Source organism: Mytilus trossulus, chromosome 4 (assembly GCF_036588685.1).
Source record: "Mytilus trossulus isolate FHL-02 chromosome 4, PNRI_Mtr1.1.1.hap1, whole genome shotgun sequence".
NCBI classification, from domain to species: Eukaryota; Metazoa; Mollusca; class Bivalvia; order Mytilida; family Mytilidae; genus Mytilus; species Mytilus trossulus.
Genome location: NC_086376.1, coordinates 80,583,804 through 80,608,163, shown reverse-complemented (window position 1 = coordinate 80,608,163; position 24,360 = coordinate 80,583,804). Strand labels below are relative to the sequence as shown.

General features: G+C 30.1%; 3 protein-coding genes across 6 annotated transcripts in view; 2 read left to right on the top strand and 1 right to left on the bottom strand.

The window, feature by feature from the left end:
- Positions 1-7,967, bottom strand: part of LOC134716090 (fibroblast growth factor receptor 4-like) — a 42,329-nt gene extending 34,362 nt beyond the window's left edge. The window contains exons 1-2 of the mRNA XM_063578851.1: positions 7,903-7,967; positions 4,640-4,788 (exon numbers count right to left, since the gene is read on the bottom strand). The gene's annotated coding sequence lies outside the window, so the exon portion shown is untranslated. The remainder of the gene's footprint in view (positions 1-4,639; positions 4,789-7,902) is intronic.
- A 9,606-nt stretch (positions 7,968-17,573) lies between these two features.
- LOC134716091 (cytosolic purine 5'-nucleotidase-like) overlaps positions 17,574-24,360 on the top strand; it is an 84,170-nt gene continuing 77,383 nt past the window's right edge. Inside the window, exon 1 of one of the 4 annotated variants that reach the window (XM_063578856.1) lies at positions 17,574-17,605. The gene's annotated coding sequence lies outside the window, so the exon portion shown is untranslated. The other 3 variants (XM_063578854.1, XM_063578853.1, XM_063578855.1) reach the window with 3 other exon arrangements.
- Positions 19,568-19,957, top strand: LOC134716840 (dynein light chain Tctex-type 5-like). The gene has a single exon (XM_063579852.1). It carries the CDS (start codon positions 19,568-19,570, stop codon positions 19,955-19,957), a length of 390 nt encoding a protein of 129 aa, XP_063435922.1.

The window sequence follows — 24,360 nt, the reverse complement described above, 5'->3', positions numbered from 1 at the left end:
AGTGCCTATGAGACAACTCTCTATCCAAGTCACAATTTATAAAATAATAAACCATCGAAGGTCAAAATTTCAGCCTTCACTTCAACACGGAGCTATGGTTTTCACTGAAAAGCAAGCACAGAATTTACTTTTGGAAATTTTAATTCATTCATTGACAAAAATTATTTTTTGTTAAACGTCACATTGATGCATTGATGCAACTTAGATTACTCAATGTACAAGTCCTTATACAATATCAAATAACGAAGAATGAAATTATGAATGATTGCATGGGAAAACTACTTTCTGTTATTATCAATTTGACACTTAATATCATTTTTATGAATTACAGGCTTTCATTTCCCTGAATTACTTCTACAGGTTATAAAACTTTAAAGGTCATCTTTTCTAAAAGGGGTCATCAGAAATAGTTAATTCAGAAAACATCTGAAAATGTAATATTAAATTTGTTAAATTTGTGTCAGAAACATCAACATCAAAAACTAAGTTTCCTGTCATTATTTTATTGTGCAAAATATGAAGAAAAAAAAATGAATAATGGTTTTGACATTTTTATAATTGGAAACAAAATATTAAAATAAGGAACGTGATGCTATAATTGGACTTAGTCCATTAATTAAACTTTTTAAGGTCATAACCTCAATATAGAAAAACAATATTTTCTTGTCTGGTTCTTAATGAATGAAATCATGAATGTGACTTTTACTACTATTTTTTCAATGTAGACTTAAGATAAATGCTGTTTGCTTAGTAGATTGAGAAAAGGAAAAAATGCATAAATTAATGGTAGAATATGTTGTTCATCTCATAATGTGACAATGAAATAAATTTGAAGTGACCCAACCCTTTTACTATAAATAAAACCTTATATTTCTTTTAATTTCTACATGAAAATGCAACATTGAAATATTAAGCACTATTTGTCTGATAATAAATTCATATTATTAGACTGTTTTCCATAAAATTTTTAAGTAACAAAGATCTTTTAAAATACAGTTTGTTTCTTTAATGAAATTTAGCTTTAATTTGAAATAATTTACTTATTTCTTTAAAAGAAATAAAAAATTCAAAGGAATTAAAGAGAATTCAAAGGAATTTGTATAAGACTTTGTGGTCCCAAAACTTCTAAAAATATTTGGTATTTGTGTGAAACAAGTTGTTTCTATGATTTTTCAAAATAATACAGATGATCTATTTTAAAACATATTTTATTCAACTATTTTGGCAAATAATGATTCAGTGATAGTTCTACGATCAGAAGTAGTTTCTCATTTCATTAAGAACCAAGTGTTTTGCTCTCAAAATGAAGTGTCTGGACTAAACCAAAATCAATCTTGAGTTATAAATATCTCAGTGTTAAATTGAAAAACAGATTTCTAAATCTTAATTAAATATGATATTTTATAATTGTAATAATTCTAACTTCCCTCCAAAATTCATAAAAATCTGACAGGAAGAGGGGTTAGCAATAATGGATGAGGTGAAAACAGACATAGCAATTATCAGTTGGCACAGGAGCTGAACCTGAAGAAAACATTATAATTAATGATGAATACAGTATAAACAGGATACAAGATCTGCCAGAGGGCCAATATTCTATTATCACCTGGTCACAGTACTGCCAGAGGGCCGATATTCAATTTTCACCTGGTCACATTTAATACCTTGTCAACCATATTGCACAGAGAACTTGTTCTCCTATTTGAATGCTTAGGTGTTGACAAATGCTTTAGGTTATTATACTATGGATGTGCCATGAAGCTTTATCCTCTGCAAACTTATGAGGCATGATTCAAACCACCTCTAATGATATAGGGTCATCATGGGCTCAATCCTATAGAATGTATTAAACAAATGTAGAATCAGAGGTGGATTTTAGGTGGAGGAGAAGGACCCCTTATGAAGCTTCATATGTGATAAATGAACAGATTTTTTACAAGTATTCTTCCAAATGTTGGGCTACCATGGCCTCCCCTCCCTCTTTTTTCCAAATCCTGAATCAGCACTAGAGAATAATCTATATTAGTCTATCTTTATATCTGCTCCTAGGAAATTCATGCAGACAATAGAACACATCTCATTTTCTAATTCTGACAGTAGTTTAATTGATAAAAAAAAATTAATGAATAGAATTAGGTCAGAAACGAATAACCAAAAAACTAATTAAAGTTTTTGCTGTCATAAATGACATACTTTTATACTTTCTTTCAGCTGAACAAAATGTCATCATATTTAAAAATAAGGTGCATTTTAATGACTCAGGAAATTAGATGCATATTGCAATATGTCTTTCATGTTCAGATTGATTTATATTAATTATAAAATTGTTTTACATTAATAAAGTTTTTAATTATCTTATTGTTTCTGATATATATATTTATTTATTTGACAAACAATTTCCTCTTAGAAGTTTCTTATCCTGCCACCGTAGAATTTATATACATTTAGATTATATAATTTAGTTAAGTTAAGCAATATTTGCACAGCTTGAGAACCATGAGATGGCATAAATGTCATATGAAATACTGGACACTTATTACATGTCAAAGGGCAGTATTTTTAATGTTATTCTTCATCTTGAAACTGGATTGAAAAGTTTCAATAATAGGGAAATCTCAGTAGATATGAACTTTCTAAAAAAACGACAGAGCCCAGTAAGAACCTTTGAAAAAAAGATTCATGACAGTCAAATATCAGAAGAGTGTATGTCCCCTTTTGATTGGAGAATATATGTGATTTTTTAGCATAAAATTGTACAAAAATGTGTTTTCTTCTGGCTAAGCGCCGCAAACAATAAAATTGATAATGGAAATGGGGAATGTGTCAAAGAGACAACAACCCAACCATAGAACAGACAACAGCAGAAGATCACCAACAGGTCTTCAAGTTGGTATGTTAAGGAGCAAGGATTTTGCATATATGATTTTTTAGCATAAAATTGTACAAAAATGTATTTTTTTTCTGGCTGCGCACCACAAACAAGATGGTATATTAAGAAGGAGCAAGGATTTTGCATTGAGGTCATCTCTGGACATCTCAATGAGTTTATGAATGTTCTTTTTCTGTGCAGGAATGGTGACAAAGAGCATCAGGTTTAACCTTCCTAACAAGACATGTTCATGTTCTTGAAGGAAAAGGAGTCAGTTGGTACAAAAAAAAGCTGTTTCATTGATATTTATACCCATTCTTCTATTTTGTAAGGAATCCCCGATCATTTTTAGAATCCCTTAAACACTTTATAATACATGCATCTTTCTTATGACATCAAGATGCATACTAAAAAGGAGTTCCATAATGATTCACACTATGGAGGTATAAAATCTTCAAGATTGATTGATAAATGTTTGCTTAAAAATCAACATTAAGATATCATTTTCAGGAAGAAAACAAGTTTATGAAAAGACCCTGATTTGTGCTAGACTGGTAAACTAAGCCAGATTTTTAATATGATAGGCAACAGTCCACATAGAAGATGTGTTATACTACTAGTATACAGATTTTTTGTGGAAACAGCCAAACCATCTTCATATATACCTCAAATGCTGTGTAATACAATGGCATATCCTGAAATTTTCATAAAGGGAGAGGGCCACTGACTGCCAACGAGCAAACTGCAGTGATTGCCTATAAAATTACCAACTTTCATAGGAAGTATATACCTATTTTAAAGTTTATGTCCAAACCCACAACCTCCCACACTACAGGCAAGCATTAAACCTCTAGACCAATGAAGGATTTTGAATTCTAACTTAAAATAATACTTTTCTAGTGTAGTATTTGTTTCCTCGACAGTTATGAAACTGGTATAGATGGGAAAATTTTCAAATTCTTGTTTCGGTATAAGTTTAGATTTTTTTCCCTGGACAAAATAATTAAGTTTTTCTGCTTTTAATGTAATTTCTTACTTTTAACAATCTTCAGGGAGTTATTTCCAAAAAAAAAAAAAAAAATGTTCAAAAATTTTTAGAAGAGAGTCACATATATTACAGAAAATGGGCTATGGGGCAAAAAAATTATGTATGGCAGCATTAAATTTCTTCCAACTTAGATATTCAGAAATTCTTAGGAAAGTAAAAAACAAATGAAGATACACATCTGAACATTTACTTAACAGTATAAGATAGTCATCAGTTTTATCTAACTTAGGAAGACAAAAAACTTGTTTTCACAGCTTTTAACAGTAATAAAGTCAACCCTTTATGTTTTTGTAAGTTTAATATTCATTTTATTGTGTAACAAAAAATCCAAGGTACCAACTTTCCTCCCATTTTTCATATCACTGATAAAGACAACACCAATTTTACAGTGTTTATCACCTATTTGTACAATTATCCTACATCGAAATGTTCAATCGAGATATTCCTCATCTTAAAATCCACAAAACAAACAAATACCGACACAAAACTAAGGAGTTTTACCTAATAGTGAAGGTAAACATTGGGTAATTATACCTGAATCTCGGTTAGTATAGGGTTGTTATTATCTTTCTGAACAAAGACTGGAGGAGTGACTGGGTAATACAAATAATGCATAGACCCCGCTGACCTGTAACGGGTCTATGATTGGGTTTTACCTGGATTCTTTGAATTAGAACACCTCATTTTCTTTAAATAGTAAAACCCTGGCAACAAAATTATACCTGGTTAAACAAGTTTATTGGGGATCCCGACAGTTTTCTTTCTTCCATTGCAATTATTGTCTTGCAGAAATGCAGTCATTATAGTTTCAGCTATATCATTAAAGTCATGTTCAGCCCTGGGAAAATCTGATGGCAGCTTTTTACTTGATCTGAAAATGAAATTTAGCATAAAAACTTTTTTAAAACTTTTGCTGACTACATTGAAGGTACATGAATACATTATCATACATTGTAAGACATCATTTACATAAAATATAACCCAGTTGTACAGTCTACTGAATTATATTATTTGTTTTTAAGTATAAAATTTGCAAAATTCATCTACATGACACAATAAATGTTAATGATGGAAAGATAACTGGCCAAATTTGGTATTTAAATGCTTGCAAATAATGCCTTAAACAAACAGCACTTATCAGTGCATAACAACAAATAATTTAAGATAGCAACGTTAAAATCTAGTGATTATAGCTTAGTCAAATGCAAATAGGATGTATCCTTATTCTTAAAAAGTGATTTAATGGTTTAAATTGTCACCCTGGCAAACACGTTGACCTAGAATGTCTGCTTTGTATAACCAGGTAGCTTTACCTTTTGTGTAGAGCAAGTGGTTGGGAATAAAACAACTTGAAAATTTTTGATAAAATCTTGAAATAATTTTTTGATAGCTGAATAAATTTTCAGAAAAGAGATTACGTCATTCAATGTTTGTGATAAAGTTTGTATTGATGTTTGGTTAAATTGTGTGTTTCATGAATTTTAAGAATCTTTCAAAATAGAAAAAGTAGAAAACAAAATACCTTCAATTTTTCTCTTACTTCAGAAAAAAAAAAATGGCATAATTTTTACAGATTCATTTTTGTATTTGATCAAAATAAATTTTAATGGAAATAATTTGGACAAATTGCTGAATAAATTTTTCCCAAAAAATGCTTATGATGATCTACAGGAAAAAAAGTACAATTCTTCCATTGTAAGAATTTTTTTTTATCAACTATGTTATGGGGTTGGGAAGGGGGTGTTATTTCTATTATCAGTTTTTAAATGTAAGATAAACTGGCCTTAGAGAAGCAAAAACATATAGTCTGGATGCAGAAATATGAAAATGTGTGCAACAATTAACAGAGTACTCTAACCCGATACTGAAAAACTAGTAGTCCTACTAAATCCTTCTAATATAAACCAAGTGAAAAAAACAGGTTCCTTTATAAAACAGTCTTTAGAGCTGAGGGCAAGGGACTTTTAGTTAGTTTTACTTGTATATATATATATGGATATGTGTTCAACTCAGTTATTTTATTGTGTTGTTGTTACTTTTGTTTGTGTGACAAGTATAATGGTTACTTATATGACAAAATAAAGATTAATCAATGAAATTTTTTTTTCTCCACTTTTCCACTTTTCATTTCATGGATGTTGTTGATTCTAAATGTTTTTCCCAATGCAAAAAGCAAAACACTGTATAGATTGACAGTACAATTAATAACTTTTCTCCCAAACCCTAAAATCAGCTGATTGAGTATATACGAACTCAGGGATTGGTGTTTTTATTAACATCAAATACCATCAATATTTTCATTTACTATTCAGAATAGGATGTAGCCCATATTTTACAGAAACAAAAACATTTCTAAATCTTAAATTGTTGACACAACCATGACTGTACATTGATTAGGACATGAATGGATAAAATGAACCTTGAGAAAACCAATGTAATTATTTCTCATAGTGTTCAAACCAATGAATGTGGGTCAGTAACCACTAATTTGACATAAAATCGGTCCAGTTAATTCTTAATAACAGAAAAGTTGTATTATATAAGAACTGAACTTAATTTAAGAAATTGAAAGATAAAACTATTACTACTGACACATAATCTATATATGTATAAAAATAGAATATTCTTTTTAAAAGCTAAGTCAATGCAATCAATATACATTCAAAATTGTCTTTATAAACCTTAAATTAAGACCAATTAGGGTAATTTGAATAAAAATAAAAACAGGGCATAAAAAATAATTTTTCATACAAAATTATACCTTAGAAAATCATTATTTTTTAAAAATAATATTTAATGGGAGATAACCCTCAATTTATGAATTAAAAATCTGAGTGGTAACTCACCAAAAACAATGCTTATTTGTAAAATGAGGACATAAAAACATTATAGCTGTTACTCTTATCCAAAACTGTACTGCTGAATGTTGAAAAAAAATAATAAACAAGAAGTATTTTCATTTAGAAACCTAAAATAAAAAAATAATAGTTAAATGTGTAAAGTGGGTCTCATTGGAGTCTAAGCGTGACACAGGATTGCTGATTTTTTTTAAGCGTGACACATGAAAGTCAAGTTATTGTGTTGGGAAAACTGGAAATGAGGAACCGGGAAATGACAAAAAAAAAAGAATTGCTTACGTACATAGTGTAAGGGGGATACAGGAATCCGACAAAACAGTAAGCGGGATCCAGGATCGGAAACCCCCAATGAGACCCCCTGTAAAGGTTATAATTTCTAAAATGTTAGATGACAAATGGGTAAGGGTTATAACTTCTAAATGGTAGTTGTCAAAGGTTATTCAAACTTTTTTCATAGTTTATTGCTGTGTGATCAACATTAAAAGCATCATATCACTAGAACAGCAAATTACATCTTTTTCACACCTAAACTTGATCTGTATCAATTGGTTAATGACAAGATGTGAAAGTTTTAAATCTTACTTGTCATCCAGAAACCTAATAAGCAAATTAAAATCATATGCTGGAACAGCAAAACTTAAATTCATCAAGATTGAGGTCAAAATCCTATCTTTTAAGGTCTATGACATAAAGTAAGAATATTGAAACTTAGGTTGTGTCTTGATTTATTTATTATCAATCATTGATATCAAAATTCCTTTATGCTGGGCATCTCATTGTGGCAGGGGCAAAGCAATACTTAAAAGTGTTAGGGGCCATCTTAAACTTGCAATAAGGCAAAGTTTTTTTTGCTCAGTGTTGAAGGCCTCAATGTGACTAAGAAAAAGGACAGCAAAAAAAGAAATGTTCTTTTGCTGTTTGTGGTTTTTGCTGAGCATATACTGATTTTGTGTTATGGATAGATACCCGATATCATTTATATTTTACTACATTTTTAGATAAAAAGAATTTTGTGATTGTTAAAAGGTCCCCATCTGTCAGTTTTGTTGTAATGCAATCAATGACTATCATAACTCTAATGGCTATCACCTGATAGAAGTAAAGTACAAATCAGTATTAATACAAACTTCATAAATATCTGTAAAAGTACAGCTAGCAACTTTTAGAGCCAAAACTTTCTTTTCTTCAATTTCTGAAATGGAAAGAGGATACCATAATTATAATACAAATAAAAGTAAATGTTTGACACTGTGTCAATATTTGGTTGTCTTTGTTTACCCACATCTCTCGAGCATCAATAAACATGTTTCTTTTATTGAAGAAAGTGGCATTGTTAAAATATAAAGTGGATTTGTTCAGCTTCTTGCTCTATATTTTGGAAACATTATGAAAAATCAGTAAACGTTTTGCATTCTTTTGTGTATTATTTTTTTTAAATTGCAAAATGTTTATACAATTAGACTCCTACAATTATGCCCTAAATAGACACAATCGATCAGACTGAAAAGTAAACATTTTACTCAGGCTAGTGATCATGAAATTTGAGTTTGCTTAGAAATTGATCAAATGCAGAATACAAATCAAGGGTGGTGAAGGTCATAGGTTTATTTTAGGTATAGTGGCCTACTCTAACAATTAAAACTGGTTGGCACTGTATTTCCAAGTGTGCTGAAAGTTGTTCTTTCAACAAATAATCAATCTTAAATCAAGGTTATTCATTAAGAAGTGTTACACTAAATTTAGATATAAGATAATAAAAATGAAACTTTTTTTTCAATATTTTACCAACTCTAAAGTAATACTAAATAATTTATTCATTTTTTAACCTATTCTTGTAGATTGATTGATTGATTTGTGTTAAAACAGCTATAAACAATTCTAAACTTTTGTGATGCATCACTCATAATACCCTGATATCTCAGATTTTTTTTTAGATGACTGGTTAACAAAGCACTGTAATCTATATATTCATTATGTATTAGTAAACATGTAGTTAATTGTAACTTGTTTTCATGGAAAAAAATCAAAAATATAAAATTCAGGTAATTACTGTAGCTTTTTATCATTTAATTTTTATATTTCTCTAATGACCTTATTTTCTTGGAAAAATAATTTTTAATTGCCATTAATTTTAACCAGCCCACACTTTACATGGTGCCACAACGATTTTTCAGAAACATTTTTCTTCACTTTGTTTAACTTAAGTGTTACCATGGTCAAGTACTGTTCGATATACAAACAACAAATATTAGCTTTTCTTTTCATTGATTCTTAAATCTTATTAAAATCTTAAGTAAAGTTGTTAAAGCTTGTATGTAATGTGACAACTAGTTTCTCAGGGCATTCAACTTTTACAACCAACTGATAATTTTTTCCTCATTTTTCATTTTTTCCCCCAAAGGAATAAATCTGTTTCAAGTTCAATGACTTAATTATATGCCACAATATTGATTATGATATCAAAAATATTATATTTTTTCGTCACGTGACAGTTCTTTTTGGTCAAAAAGTCAAACACCGGTAGAACGATCAATTAGTCCATCAGGGAGAAAATGGAAAGATGTCTCTTCCAAGGTTTTCTTTTGTTGGAAAACATGTAAGAATGTTAAAAAAATCCCTATGAATAAACATATATCATATATGAATATATGTTGTTTCTTTTAACAATACAAAACAACATATTGTAAATTCAGATATCATCTAGTACACATATTGTTATTGTTATATTTTCTCAATAATAAAAACAATGTTAAAATCTCTGAATTCATAGTACATGTAAGTTTCCAGCATATCTTTTAATATATAATAAATATATTTTAGCCTTTTCACTATTAAAAAATTCCAAATATATCAAATTGTGTCAAACTAGTTCTTGCAAATAAATTGACTGGATTGTATTGAACAGCATACAAAACATATTTTTTTTTACCAGAACAGGGATGAGAGTCAGATTGAAGCATTTTCATAAAAAATGCATTTTATAACATTTTTTTTCAGTTTTATCACTGCCAATTTTAAATCAAATATATTTTTGAACAAATTGTAAGATGACCTGAACCCCCATTTCCTGAAAAACCTGGCAATAAACACATAAAACTTTGCTATAGTAAATCTGTTTGCTATCAAAGAATACAGCTAGAAAAAAAGGTTTCCAATAAAATACATATGTAATTCATTTTATTGGATAAAACCTTGCCAATTAATGGTATTAAATAATGATAACCAGTACTAAAAGTAAATCCCATCTGATGAAAATAAATAATTCATAACTACTGCAATATGTCATGTTTTATTAGGAAGTAACTACAGTTCTGCCTTCAGATAATCATTAGAAATTTCCCGTAATTATTATTACATAACTCATTTACCTTTTTTCTTCAAAGGTAATGCTATATCTTTGTAGATCTGAAAGTTGAGAAATATTCATTTAGTTGTGGAATTGCAGGATAAAGTATATTATTGAGTGCATTCTGGTAAAGCAATTCTTCAATAGTGTTCTGAAATATAAAAAGCATGATTGAGATGCTTATTTAATTTTTTATTACTGTACCCAAAATATTTTCAATTTTCCAATTTGTCTTTCTATAACTAACAGACTCCAGGAGGAATAAAACTAGAAAATAGTCCAAAGTTCTTTGCAGTGCATAATCAACTCATTATACAAACAAAAGAAATGAGGAATTTGTCAATGAGACAGCAACCTAACACTATAAAAACCAGGTAACACACTGTCATTACAGCTAGAACTTAGAACCCAAGAAGCTAGAATAATGGCTGCAAATACCTGCATTCTGACAATTTCTAGGTATAAAACAGTATAAAGATGTAAACTTAAATAGTGTCTAATGGTTTTTAAGGGTAAGGGGGGGGGGGGTGTACTACCCATGGCTGGTACCAGGGACTACCCGCTGGCTATGCTTGTGCTAGTTGCATTTGTAAAGCAGATAAAGATATTTTTGGAGAATTTTGTTATAAAAGTGTTGTATCAAAACAATTTTTCAGGAGTAAATCACAAAGGCCATTTATTTTGTCAATTTAAAATTTATCACAAAGTAAAAACTTTCTTGTCTTTTATGTTGTACACAAAATTCATTACCAGAAACAGTTAATGAATGATGCCTTTAAAATTAATATAAACAAAACATATTTCTAGTAACCAAGATATTTTGTAGTGTTATTTTTTACATCTTGGAAGTGTTATAAACTTGTAACACAGTTTTATTAATATAATTAATATAAAAGCATTTGTGTCTCTATTCCATGTCAAGATGTGATGAACTTCTTCACAAAATCTTATTTATTTTCACAAAATTATATTTTCTGATTAATTGAAATCAAGAAAAGGAAATTGAATGTGTATCTTAATATCAAAAACACTCAAAGAAACATGAATTTGAATAAATCAAGAAATGAACTTTTCAAGTACCAATTTATTGTTACTAGAGCTGTTATATGGGTATACACTCTACAGACATATACCTTTCTGTAAATATGCCTAAACTATATTTTATAATTTGCTCTCATGTTGTGCTGTTACATCACTGACCAAAGTTTGACCCCACCCCATTCATTTGTGCCTGTGCCTATGCCTGTTATTGAGAGGTATTCTTGTATATCTCTTCAATGTCATATTTATTTATTTTTTATTGTCAGTAAATTTTTCTAATGCTGAACTGTTACACTATTGTCCAAGTTTTAGCCCCCTCCTCAACATGTATAACACTGCTGCATTTTGTATGTGTCTGCCCTTAATCAAGAGCCTGTAATTAAGTGGTTGGATCTTGTTGCAAATTGTATTTGTAAGTTGATTATTGTTTTTGCTTAAATTATGCTGTTAGATTAACATTTGTCTTTTCCAGTTCTTTTGTAGCTTGCTATATAATATGAGTTTTGCTCATTGTTGAAAACCCTATGGTGACCTTTTGTTGCTAACTTCTTCATCGTTTGGTCTAATGTGGAGAGTTGTCTCATTGCACATCTCATCTTTATACTAAACTACCATTTTTAAGTTTCTCAAATATCCTCAAAAACCAGCTGTTGTGAAAGATACTGTTCAATACAAAATATTATTTCACAATAAAACTTCTTTACACAAACACTAAACATTTTGTTTGAAAATGGAATAATTTTGAAAGTGATGGATGCTGAAACTGAAATAAAATCACAATTAATTATTGAGAAAAACAAAATTTCTTGTATACAAAGAAAAACTCATGTCCATTGATTTCATTTAATCAGATACCTTAAGTATGGGGGAAATGATTCTTCTTTTTCATAGCCAGAAATGTGACCAATACGTAAAAGTACCATAGCAGGGTGGAGCCAGTCATTTTAAAAAGGGGGGTTCCTAACTCAGGACAAAAAAGGGGGGGAGGTTCCAACTTCATGTCCCCATTCAATTGATCTTCCCCGTAAAAATGGAGGTTCCATTCCCGAACACCACCCCACCCCCTTTTTGGAGCCACCACTGCATAGCAGAACATTATATAGCCTAACATGGACAACTGTGAAAGTTATGTAAACTGACGATTTTTGTTGCTTATTATCATATGATGTGAAGAAAAGTGCGAAATATGCTTGGCATTTGTCCTGACATCTAGTAGCTGTTATTTGGAAATAAGGAGTACCTGTTCGCAGTTTATCATTACTATTTACTTTTTCCTATTTCTCTGTTTACAATGCCTCACATCTTTGGCAAGCTTTTCTATAATGTAAGCCACAATGCCAGACCACATAGAGTAAACACACAACTACACCTGTTACTGGTAAAACAAATTGAATTACTAACATCATCCCATACGAAATCTAAGGATACGTCGAACTCTAATGGTAGGTTTGCTAAGGTCAAATCATGGCCAGATCACATATCATATCAAAAGATCATGAAACTTTTAACTGTTATACCACTTTTTCAAGTTATATAGGTTGAATTTATTGTTTGAAAGTTGTAAATATGAGCATTAATAAATGTACTATAATATGACTTCTTTTTGTAAGACAAAAATGAACACCCTCTCTTAGTAAATGTTACAATGTCCCCGTAATAGTGCACCTTGATGTAAATTGCATCAACTAATTCATTTTACTTTTTTCAGAAAACCAATACTATCATTTTATTCAGGTTAATTGTTCTGGTAAAATCTGTAAGGGGAGATAAAGCAATGTTTCACAGAAATCAGTGTACTGCAAATATTAGAATATAGAAACAAATTCCATGTCAATTTTCAAACTTAAAAATATTAGTCTTGCTGAGAATGTGCTTATAAATAAATGTTATTTAATATTCATGCTATTTTTTTGAAATGTGATATTCCTTTCAGTAACTGCTTTCAGTTAGAAGAATGTGTTTACAGTGATTTAAGACACCAATACTACGCAAACAATGAAATTTGTGTTTTTTTACTTTTCAATTGCAAATAACTTGAAAATAATCTTTATTTGAAAACTAGGACTCTCAAATAGTTGGCCATTTCTAGTACAATTTTTCTCTAATTACCCTCTTTTCTTGTGTTTATAAAATTGTAAATGTATATCATCATGATCATTAGATTTAGAAATAATATGCCTGTAGTGAATTCTGGAATATGTCTATGGTTATACAGATAAAAGGATGTTTAAAATTAAATTTCCTGAATGAATTATTTTGAAACTGTTTGATCTTATGTATACCTTTTATATATGATTCCTCTGCTTAAGTTCAAGCTTGTTAACTTGTGTCTGTCTCTTTTCTGTAAACAGACAAAATTAATAATACATTAACAGGTTCTGTCCAAAAATGAAATCAAAAGCTCGTTCTAATTGGTCAATTTTACTTGCTTTTTGTCTATAACATAATCAATAGGGTTATGGTAGCTGTGTCATCGAATTGTAGAGACTGATTTAGAGCTTGATATATCATTTATTCCGATATATAAAAAAGAAGATGTTGTACGATTGCCAATGAGACAACAATCCACAAGTCAAGAGACCAAAATGACACAGAAATTAACAACTTTAGGTCACCATAATGCCTTCAACAATGAGCAAAGCCCACACTTCATAGTCAGCATATCATTATCATAAAGATAGTGTCTGAAGATTGATAAGATGTCTTTTATGTTTTTGATGGCTTTTTATACTGTTGTCTCATTGCTATACACCACAAATCTATGGAAAAAGAAGATTTTATTCCAACTGAAGGACATAAACATTTGAAGAGACAATAACTTCATATCTATACAGCTCTAAAAGTTGAATACTGCATTGACTTATTTGAAAAAATATAGTTTTTCAGTAATATTATGTTTAGGATGTTTACTATTGATCTTGAACTAGATGGAATGATTTTTATTTGTGTGTGGTTATTTTTCTGCTGTCTTATTACTTTACATTTGTACCACAAATGTACTTGTATTTATACAATTGAACTAGCAGGATTGGCTTTGATGTTTTCACTACACTTTTGTTTATAACATTTATTTTATACATTCTACAACTGAAATTCTATCCTAATAGTGTTGAGTTGGTGTGTAAATTTTGTAAATAAATTTTAAAACTAAAGAAGTTTTTTGTACCATCCTCTTGATTCTGAACATGTGTGGCTCATTACGTTTTAAGTGGTTAAGCTTTGCAAAGATCTTCTTTCAGTAAGTTCTGTGAGTGGAATAAAATGGCATTCCCCAGAATATTTTCCTGACATCTAACAACAAACCATGCAATAAACTAAAGTGCTTCAAATCTTTATGATTTTCTCTTTCTTTTTCAAGAGCCCATCAGCTGCCAAAAGAACAAAATAGTTCTGTTAGTATGTTCCTATACTGTATTATTTATAGGTTTCCATTCACAGACCAAATATATCCTTAGAACATGTAGAATGTGTCTTAACTTTCATACAAAAAATAAAATTAATATATACCTAATAAAAATCAATATCTTTCTTTTCCATTTCTTTAACAATATTTTGAAAGTAATAATCTACAATATGCTACAATGATACAAAAAGAATTCATAGGTATAATTTAATATCTGATTTAAGCTAGTAGTCTGTTGTTATTTATGTATTATTGCATTCTATTTATTTTCTTTTGTTACATCTTCTGACATTGGACTCAGACTTCTCTTGAACTGAATTTTAATAAGCGTATTGTTATGAGTTTACTTTTCTACATTGGCTAGAGGTATAGGGGGAGGGTTGAGATCTCATAAACATGTTTAACCCTGTCGCAATTTTGCGCCTGTCCCAAGTCAGGAGCCTCTGGCCTTTGTTAGTCTTGTATGATTTTTATTTTAAGTGTCTTGTGTATAATTCTGAGTTTAGTATGACGACCATTATCACTGTACTAGTATACATATTTTTTAAGGGGCCAGCTGAAGGACACCTACAGGTGCGGGAGTTTCTCGCTACATTGAAGACCCATTGGTACCCTTTGGTTGTTGTCACTTTGACACATTCCCCATTTCCTTTCTCAATTTTATTAATTGTAAGCTCATTACTCTTAAGACTTAGCAGAATGATGCTGTGTTCATACCATAATGATGAACTTAATGCATATTCATATTTCACAATCATAATGGCGCTAAGCATTTATCAAATACTGCTTATCACACAATGAATATGCATTGGATTTGTTGTATACAAATCAAAATTGAATGATCTTTTAACTGTGAACCAGGAATCATTATAAAGTGAAATCATGTTTATCCAGTCTAGACACCTTCCACATAACTTTCATCTAAAAGAGTATCCAAAAATAAATCAGGTATCATCCCCTGATGAAAACCAGTCTTCTTAAAAATCTTATGATGTGTAATAATGAATGTCTATTTAAGTTGCACAGTGACCAAGATCAAATACATATATACAGTATGTTTCAATGGTTATCCACAGTAACCAAAATGGTTCTAGGGGCAGTTTTAAATTTTCAATAATGTGTGAGATTTTACTCAATATTGAACTGTGACTTTAAGATAAAGAACAGCAATAAAAACACTGTTTTCCTTTGATTTGGGTTTCATCAAATGCCAGCAGCAAATCGTGGTCAAGAATTATAATAATCAAGCTCTTTCATTGCTAATCAGGGGCAGATAAATAGATTAGAAATAGGTTCAGGGATCTGCATCTGCAGTAAAATATGTATCACGCCAAATGATCATGATAGCATGATATTTACGGAAGTATACCATAGGTATTATAAAATCTAACTGTCTCCTTCCCATTCCCTCCCTCCCCCTCCTCTAATTTTTTATTTTTTGTTTTTTTGTTTATTTTCTAAATTATATAAATCATTGTATTTACAAATCAATTGCAAACTTTAACCTTTAGGAAATTTGTAAAAATAGAAAAGAAATATTTCTTCCCCTATCTTACAATGATGTAACATGTGTTGAAGTACAGTGACACATTCTTGTTTCATCAATACCTACGCCAAAACAAGGTGACTTCATCACGACTATTGCTTACAGGTAACTTTAATATGCATCCATAATAAAATTTCTTATGCATATGAACCAAAGATAATTCGATGCAAGTTCATCTAAGTTCAGTAATTTACATTTTATCATGTTTACAAAATGCAGATTTTTATGCCTCAGAAGGCATATGTTAAAAGTTAAACAAGTGCATAAAAAATATGTTTCTAATCGAAAGGGGAAGTTTTTAATAATATCTTTAATTCAAATGCAATTCTATTATCATTTTTATTTAGCATAAGATTACTGACGTATCACGCTATCACTTAGTAACACTGTAGCAGGGGCTGTTTTGTTTTTTTAGTAATAGATGTGTTATGTGTAATGGGACAGCAACCTAAAATGAAGGTTAACCGAATAAACGGAATACACTTTTTAACATTGCTACAGTAATTTTTTTTAATTTTTGGTAAAAAGATGTGTAATGAGGCAGCAACCTAAGAGCTAAGGTTAACAAAAAAAAAAAAAAAAAAAAAACTTAACACAGGGTTGTCATTAGCTCATACAATAATATTGGAACTTTTATATAGTATTAAACATAGAAAATGGTATATAAGTTCAAAGATTGCACTAAACAAATGAATTCAACGAATGAATCCATGTTAAGATGTTTAGAAACTTGTAAAAAAAATATTTTGGCTAAGTTAACAACTAATTCCAACCATAATTAATTAAAAAAGAATATATTTTGCTAATTTCTCATAACCTTTCCATATTAAATTAAATTGTATTGTTTGTTACCATAATAAATTTTCTAAAACAATTCCTCTTGGAAATAGAACTTCAAATAATATATTCCAAATCTTCTGGAAAGATGCTGTAAAAATATGGCTTGGTTCTCATAATCTTGCTTGAATTATTGCAATTAATGAATATATGTGATGTGTATTCATATTCTTGAAGGTTATCTGCTACTGATTTAACTTCCTTACTGTCAATGCAAAATGGTCACCTCCATTTCAAGTTATTCCTGAATCCATATACATACAAAACATATCCACAAGCTTAAACATATAATCCAATTGTTTCAAAACCCACAGAATTTTCAAATCCATATGAGAACAGATGACTGACAGAAGTCCCCTGACTGGCATCGTATTTTTTTTCCTAAGCATAAACAAGTCCAACTTCAAAGTGAGACACAATGTCTTTAAATAGAAAATTATATATGATGAAATTTCCTTATATATAAATAAATGTTGGACATCTTGAAGTTATAAATGATAGAAGGGTAAATGACTACTAATAGGTAAATATGTGAATATAAGGTAGGTTGGGTAGACAAGTCTAAACATGTTTCTTCTGAACAGCATCACATTAAGGATAAACATGTATCAAACAGATAGGTCTATTTAAAATGTTGGCCTTTGTTAAACTTTAAAGGTATATATAAGTACTTGATAAAAAAATCAGTTATGCAATATAATCTTTTGTTGGGTTTTAAAATGATATCGTTTTCTCAAAACTTGAAGATATGTAACTAACTCTCACACCTTTTAATAAGCTACTTTTTATACCTAGATTTGTTAATTTCTCTATTAATCAGATGTAAGGAAAGGAAATAAAAATTAAATTGATAATATGTTAATGTATATAAATACATATATAATTTCTTAAAGTACAGATCATAAGAAGTTATTTAAATCCCAAAATAAGAATTTATTTTTGGCCCATAGCTACCTTTATCAGTCTAATTTTCTGTATATAGAAACCTTTCAATGTATATAGAAACCTTTCAAGAATGTAAAAAGTTTCCTTAAACTGAAGTCAACAAAATAGTTTTATTGCTTATTTAGAAGGTAAAGTGCTTTTTTAATAGACATAGAAATAATGTATTAATTGGTTGACACCTTATAACATGGATGGATGTCTCATTGGCAATCATACCACATCTTTTTATTCTTATACATTATTTTGAAATTTTAAAACAATATTTTGTAATCAGTTGCTCTTTATAAATAAAAGTATGATATTTGCAGTACCAATTTATGTGCCTTTTAAAACCGATTACATTGCAAAAGTATAGCTGATTTCCTGTATTGCTTTTAACATCAATCTTATACAGTTTTGTGCAGCAGAAGTCCACATCTTAGTTACTGGTTAATTGCCAAGGGTTTTGCTTTCTCAATATATCTATTGAGTGGACAATATCTTGACCATCTTATTTCCATCGTATGAAAATTTAGTGACTGCAAATTTAGAAATTAATGTTAGGTGTTTGTTACTAGTAATGCAAAAAATGTGATTGGATGAGTATCACAATAATATAAAGAACTTCATTATGATATCTGATACATATTGCCTAAATGTGGCTATTGCTGAGATTGCATAATTTTTCTAAAATTTTAGTTGGTAAAAAATGCAGAAAATATACCTATAAAAGTATAAAAACTTTTTTTTTTTAAATATTTTTTTCAATAATATTTTTTTCTTCCATCATTTTCTTTTTTCTTAAACATTGCTTTTGTTACTGAGCATGACAATATGATATTTGGTATATAATATCAGAGACATATAATACAATATCTCTAATGAAATCAAGCAGGTTGAAACTCTTACTTTTTTAACAAAACTTTTCAATGCAAGAGTTATCTGTCATGGGAAAGTAATTTTGCTTATATTTTAATGTTATGTTTAAAAAAAATGATTTATTTTTGTCCTAAATTAATATATTGCTTGTTTCCCCAATCCCAACCCTGCCAAGCAAGGTGTGGGTAGGTAGGAAGGAAAATAATTTTATTTTTTTTCCAAAATGCCTGAATAGTATCATAGCATTGGACGATGCTGCAAGCCTGAAAATCTGAAATGAATAAAATAATTTTCAACTTAGTTTTGACAATAAAATTTTATGAGTAGCACCCTTTTTGCAGGGTCGGTCGGGATTGGGGAAACAAACAATATTTTATTTTAGGCCTAAAGTCAATGCTTCATTTTTCAAATTTAACAATATTTGGTTAATTATTACCTACAATGTGTTAATTGTCACAGTTTGTTCAAAGTCATACCTTTTGAAATATTAATTGTAACTAATATGTCACTAGGATATTAAAAACATTAACTTTTGGGGATTAGGTATTATTTGATAATTTTTTTAATTTGCTAATAATAGTACTATCTACATGTCTTGTCACGTTCAGTAATTTTTGGATTAAGCATAAATAGTTTTACAAAATATTGTTATTTTATAAACAAACAATCACACTGGATCTATAAGTGTTTGGTATTGGATATAAGGCTCAGAAAGCAGTGGATTTCATACAGATCAGATATTTCCAGACTAATATATCTATGGATAACAGCAGACAGTTGATGGTTGTATCTCCATGTAAGGGAGCAACGCTTATAATGACGTCAAAGGAAAAACAGGAAGATGATGATTTATATGAGAATTCATACAAACTTGAACCCGATGGTAAATTCCAATCGGACAAAATAAATAGTGTTATTCAAGAGATTTTGAAAAATGAACTAGTGGATAAGACATATAAGCCAGAAATTTGTGTAGGTCAATCAAAATTACTAGCAGAAAAAATCAAACAAGCAGTCAAAGCTCAGGGTTTTAAAAAATACAAACTGGTAGTAGTGGTATCGATAGGAGAAAATGAAGTCAGTCCGTCAGTGTCTTTCTCAAGTCAATGCATATGGAATGCAAGTGTGGACAATTATTCAGAAAATTCGTATTTTAATAACTCACTTTATGCTATTGGAAGGGTGTTTGCAGTTTCTATAGACTGATTAAGTAATATTAATATAAAGAATACTTGATCATAAGTAAAACTGGGACTAATAGTCCCAGGAAAAAATGTGTAACTATTTGTTTAAACATGTGTTTTATATTCTTTTAAATTTAAATGTGTTTTTTGTCAAAATTGTAAATAATTGTGTTCAATAATATTTAATCTATGTTGTGTCATAGTGTGTAAAATTTGGCTTATATATCTGTTAGTGTTATTTTGTTTAAATTTTGTTTTTTTATTTTTGTTTTTTATAATTTCTTTAAATTGATTTATATCTGTAGTAGTTGTAGCAAGTATTTTAAATGTCACAGTTTGATCAAAGTAATTACTTTAGAAATATTGATTGTAATTAGTAGACCTGTCACTTAATAAATTTATGTTTTTATTACAACTTTACTGATTAGGCTTTGTTCATTGAGATGTTTAATCTTTATTTTGTTAATAAGTGCACTTTATACATGTTTTGCCGCATAGACTTTTTTTGGTATAAGTATATATTTTTGATTTTTTTTTGAAAAGAGACATTAACTTGCAAGTTGCTAATGCCACTCATATTTGATTTATAAGACTGTTCACCACCAATTAACTTTGTACTGATGAGACAAAATTTGCATCAGAGTCATATTTCATCTCTTTAGAAGAAGTTTTTGAGAATCAATATTTTATATTTACACTGTCATGAGATTATTTTCCTTTCACGGCTTTGATATGTGTTTTTATACTTTATATAGTTTAATTATAATATTTCAAAATCATTTGGCATTGTTAACAAATTGTTTTTTTACTATAATTTCTTAGAAATGTTATTATTAATTAAAATATGAAAACCTCCCTTGTCTTTTATTTACAGGCTACAGCCTAGCAGAATATTAAGACTGACCCCTGTCCCCTGAAACAGGTACATGAGTAAGCCCTCTAGGCTCTCAGGACCTTTGCATCTCCCCATAAAAATTGTCCTGGCTTTGGCTCCTCCTCTTAGAATCCGTAGAATTAATTACTTCGAATTTCAGTTGGAGAGAAAATATTTTCATGATCTTATCAATCTGTCTTTTTTTTTGTTTGTTACTTTGAAGTTGCAGTTTTCATATTTGTTGATTTTATTTATTTAGCTATTGCTGTGATAACACACTTGAGATGGACATTTTAAGAACCATTTTCACAATGAACATCGTGTCACTAATCTAAGAAATTCAAGCATGGTCATTGGATACTAAATACTTTATAATTTGGTTGATTCTTGATTCTACTTTTTCTTCCCTTTGTCTTTGAACTGTTGAATTCGTCTGCAAATTAATGGATTCCGAATAGATATTTACTTCCGAATGGCGTCCTCAAACTGGTTTCCTTCATTTTTAGTTACTACATTCGTTCAAAGCATCTCTATAATGGGAACAGATACAAGAAAACAAACAAGATTTTAGAAATATTTTGAATACAGAATACAGAATCGAAACTTCACAAAGTATGACATGTTGTTTTTCATTATGTGTTGTGACAGTTTTACAGTTTAAAAAGTGATAAAAAAAAGAATACTTCCTTAGTTTGCGCATTTTACTATCTAAACTCCATACTCCTTTGACTGTCTTGCCCACGACACATGCACAGACACAGGCACTTGTTTTCTTTCCATGAAAAGATCTACTATCCCTATGGCTATATATTAGGTGATTACCGTGAACGTAGGGATATAGATTTTGCTATTGATAGAATACAGGTGCTTGTTGGCACAGCACAGGGGTTTGTTAAATTGTTACAATTTGCCCGTTTAATTTTTTGTGGGGTTCGTTACTGTTCGCAAGAATAGTAGACCTGGTTAATTGTAGCAAGGCACTGGCTACAGTTACATGGAAATGCAACAACAATAAAAAGAATATCGTAACATTGGAGACTAATTGCAGGAATGCAGGGTGGGTTAGTAACAGTGCCTAGTATTTGAACTTGTAACAAACCCCTGTGGCACAGTCACTTTAATACTTCAAGAGGCTTAGATTTTCAGATCAGATGTCACCAAACCAACCAACCAACCAACCTTCCCTTTTGAGATGGAGTCTCTATGCCTGCTGATGTCCCATATAAAGAACATAACTTTCTGCAAATCTTTGAAAAGAAAAGATAAAAACCATTAGAGAAACAGATTCAACTCCTGTATTATAGTATTATAATCTCACACTTTTGATAATACATTTCAATTATCTCAAGTGGAAAAATATTGTAGCACAATTGTTTACAGTGGTGGAATCTATTCATCAATAATGAAGTAAAAAAGAAAGAGGATCTACACCAATTATTGTATTACAAATGACAATACCTTTTCACTATTCCTGGCTGACCCAAGAATCTGTACTGCTTGATCTATTGATGTCATACAATAATCACTTTATCATTGTGGCGTCAGATGTTTTGTAATGTGACATAAAAAAATTAAGGGATCCCGTGTAATGTCCAGTATTGGTGGAAAAATAGCGATAAGATGTCTAGATTGGAGAACATTTACATAATTTTTACAATCAAGAGAAACACATTATGATACACATGAGGAAGTAGAATAAGAAGAAGATAAAGAGAATTTTGAATTAAAACAGAAAAAGAATGTTACTTTTATGGCTCATTTATGGGCATTTGTTATCTGGTCTGTGCATCCGTATCTGTCAGTTCATTCATTGATCTCAGTCTGTTCGTCTGTCTGTCTGTCCAACTTCAGGTTAAAGTTCATGGTCAAGGTATAAAAAAGAACATGTAAAACAATTCAAACGAGAAAACTCATGGCCTTATTTCTAAAAAAAAATGAACAAAAATAAATATGTAACACATAAACAAGCGACATATATTCATCATAAATCAAATCAAATGAAAATCAATATATATATACACTTACATGTACATGTACTACTGAATGATTGTAGTTTTTGATGAAGTTGAAGTCCAATCAACTTGAAACTTAGTACACATGTTTCCTATGATATGATCTTTCTAATTTTAATGCCAAATTAGAATTTCCCCTCATTTTCATGTTCCACTGAACATAGAAAATGATAGTGTGGATGGGGCATCTGTGTACTATGAACACATTTTTGTTTTTGATATTTATAACAAAATTTGCTTATGAATGCTAAGCTTTTATATCATCATGGTATATCAAGGTAATGGATTGCAATATACTGTATGAAATGTTTGCCACTTGACGTAAGCAATCAATAATGAATCAATTAATCCTTTTAAAGATATTTTCATGCTTTAAGTCTTTCTTTTCCTATATCAAAATAACTACATGCAAAGTAAAATAAGCGCAGAAAATAAGGGACTCTACTTTTATTGTTGTGCTTCATCCCAAAGTCACGTTGAGTGCCTTCAACAGGGATCAAAGAAAAACTTTCACCTTACAGCAATTTTAAGGCAGCTCTAGCACTGGTTTGAGAGCATTTTGTTTCAAAATAGTTCAGATAGGCTTTTGTTAGATGTAACATCACCAAGTCAGTCCCTGTCAAAAAAGATACTAACAAATAACATATTGAAAGAAAATAGTTTGGAATATGTTTGAAAGAATTCTAAGATTGAAGGCAACTATTGTCTTCTTCTCTGATATGAAGTACTCAAAGTTCTGGTAATCAGTATGTGATGTGTTGCTTAACGTATATTGGCCCCCTTACATGGTTGAAAGTGAAAAATTAAACATTTGCAGAAATAGGAGTCCAAGAATATGTTATGTGCATTTTCTTTAAAATTTAGTACAAAAATGGTCTAAAATAAGAGAATGATGTGGCACACCTAAGAAAAGGTTACTGGTATCTCAAGAAAAAATACACCACACCTAAAAAAAAACGGCAGGGCATTATCTGTAGCATCTGAATGGCTAAGACTTTTTCTTATTCTTCCTGTAATAGTAGAAGGGCATGATGCTTATCCATCTTCACTCTTCTGTCTGTTTGTCCTTCCTGCAATAGTAGGAGGGCATGATGCTAATCCATCTTCACTCTTCTGTCTGTTTGTCCTTCCTGTAATAGTAGGAGGGCATGATGCTAATCCATCTTCACTCTTCTGTCTGTTTGTCCTTCCTGTAATAGTAGGAGGGCATGATTCTAATCCATCTTCACTCTTCTGTCTGTTTGTCCTTCCTGCAATAGTAGGAGGGTATGATGCTAATCCATCTCCACTCTTCTGTCTGTTTGTCCTTCCTGTATATGCTCAAAGTTTTTGTTCACCTTGAATATATGGTCATACAAACTTGAAACTAAGAAAACTCATGATCATGGTCATTATGATATGAAAATTTGTAAGACAAAAACCCATTTAGAAATTTTGTGGTCTCTTACATGGAAATGTGACAGTGCTGCATGTTTTTGTCTTATTGGCACATTCTTGTTGAAAAATCAGTCTAGAGGGATTAATGAGTTTAACGGTACT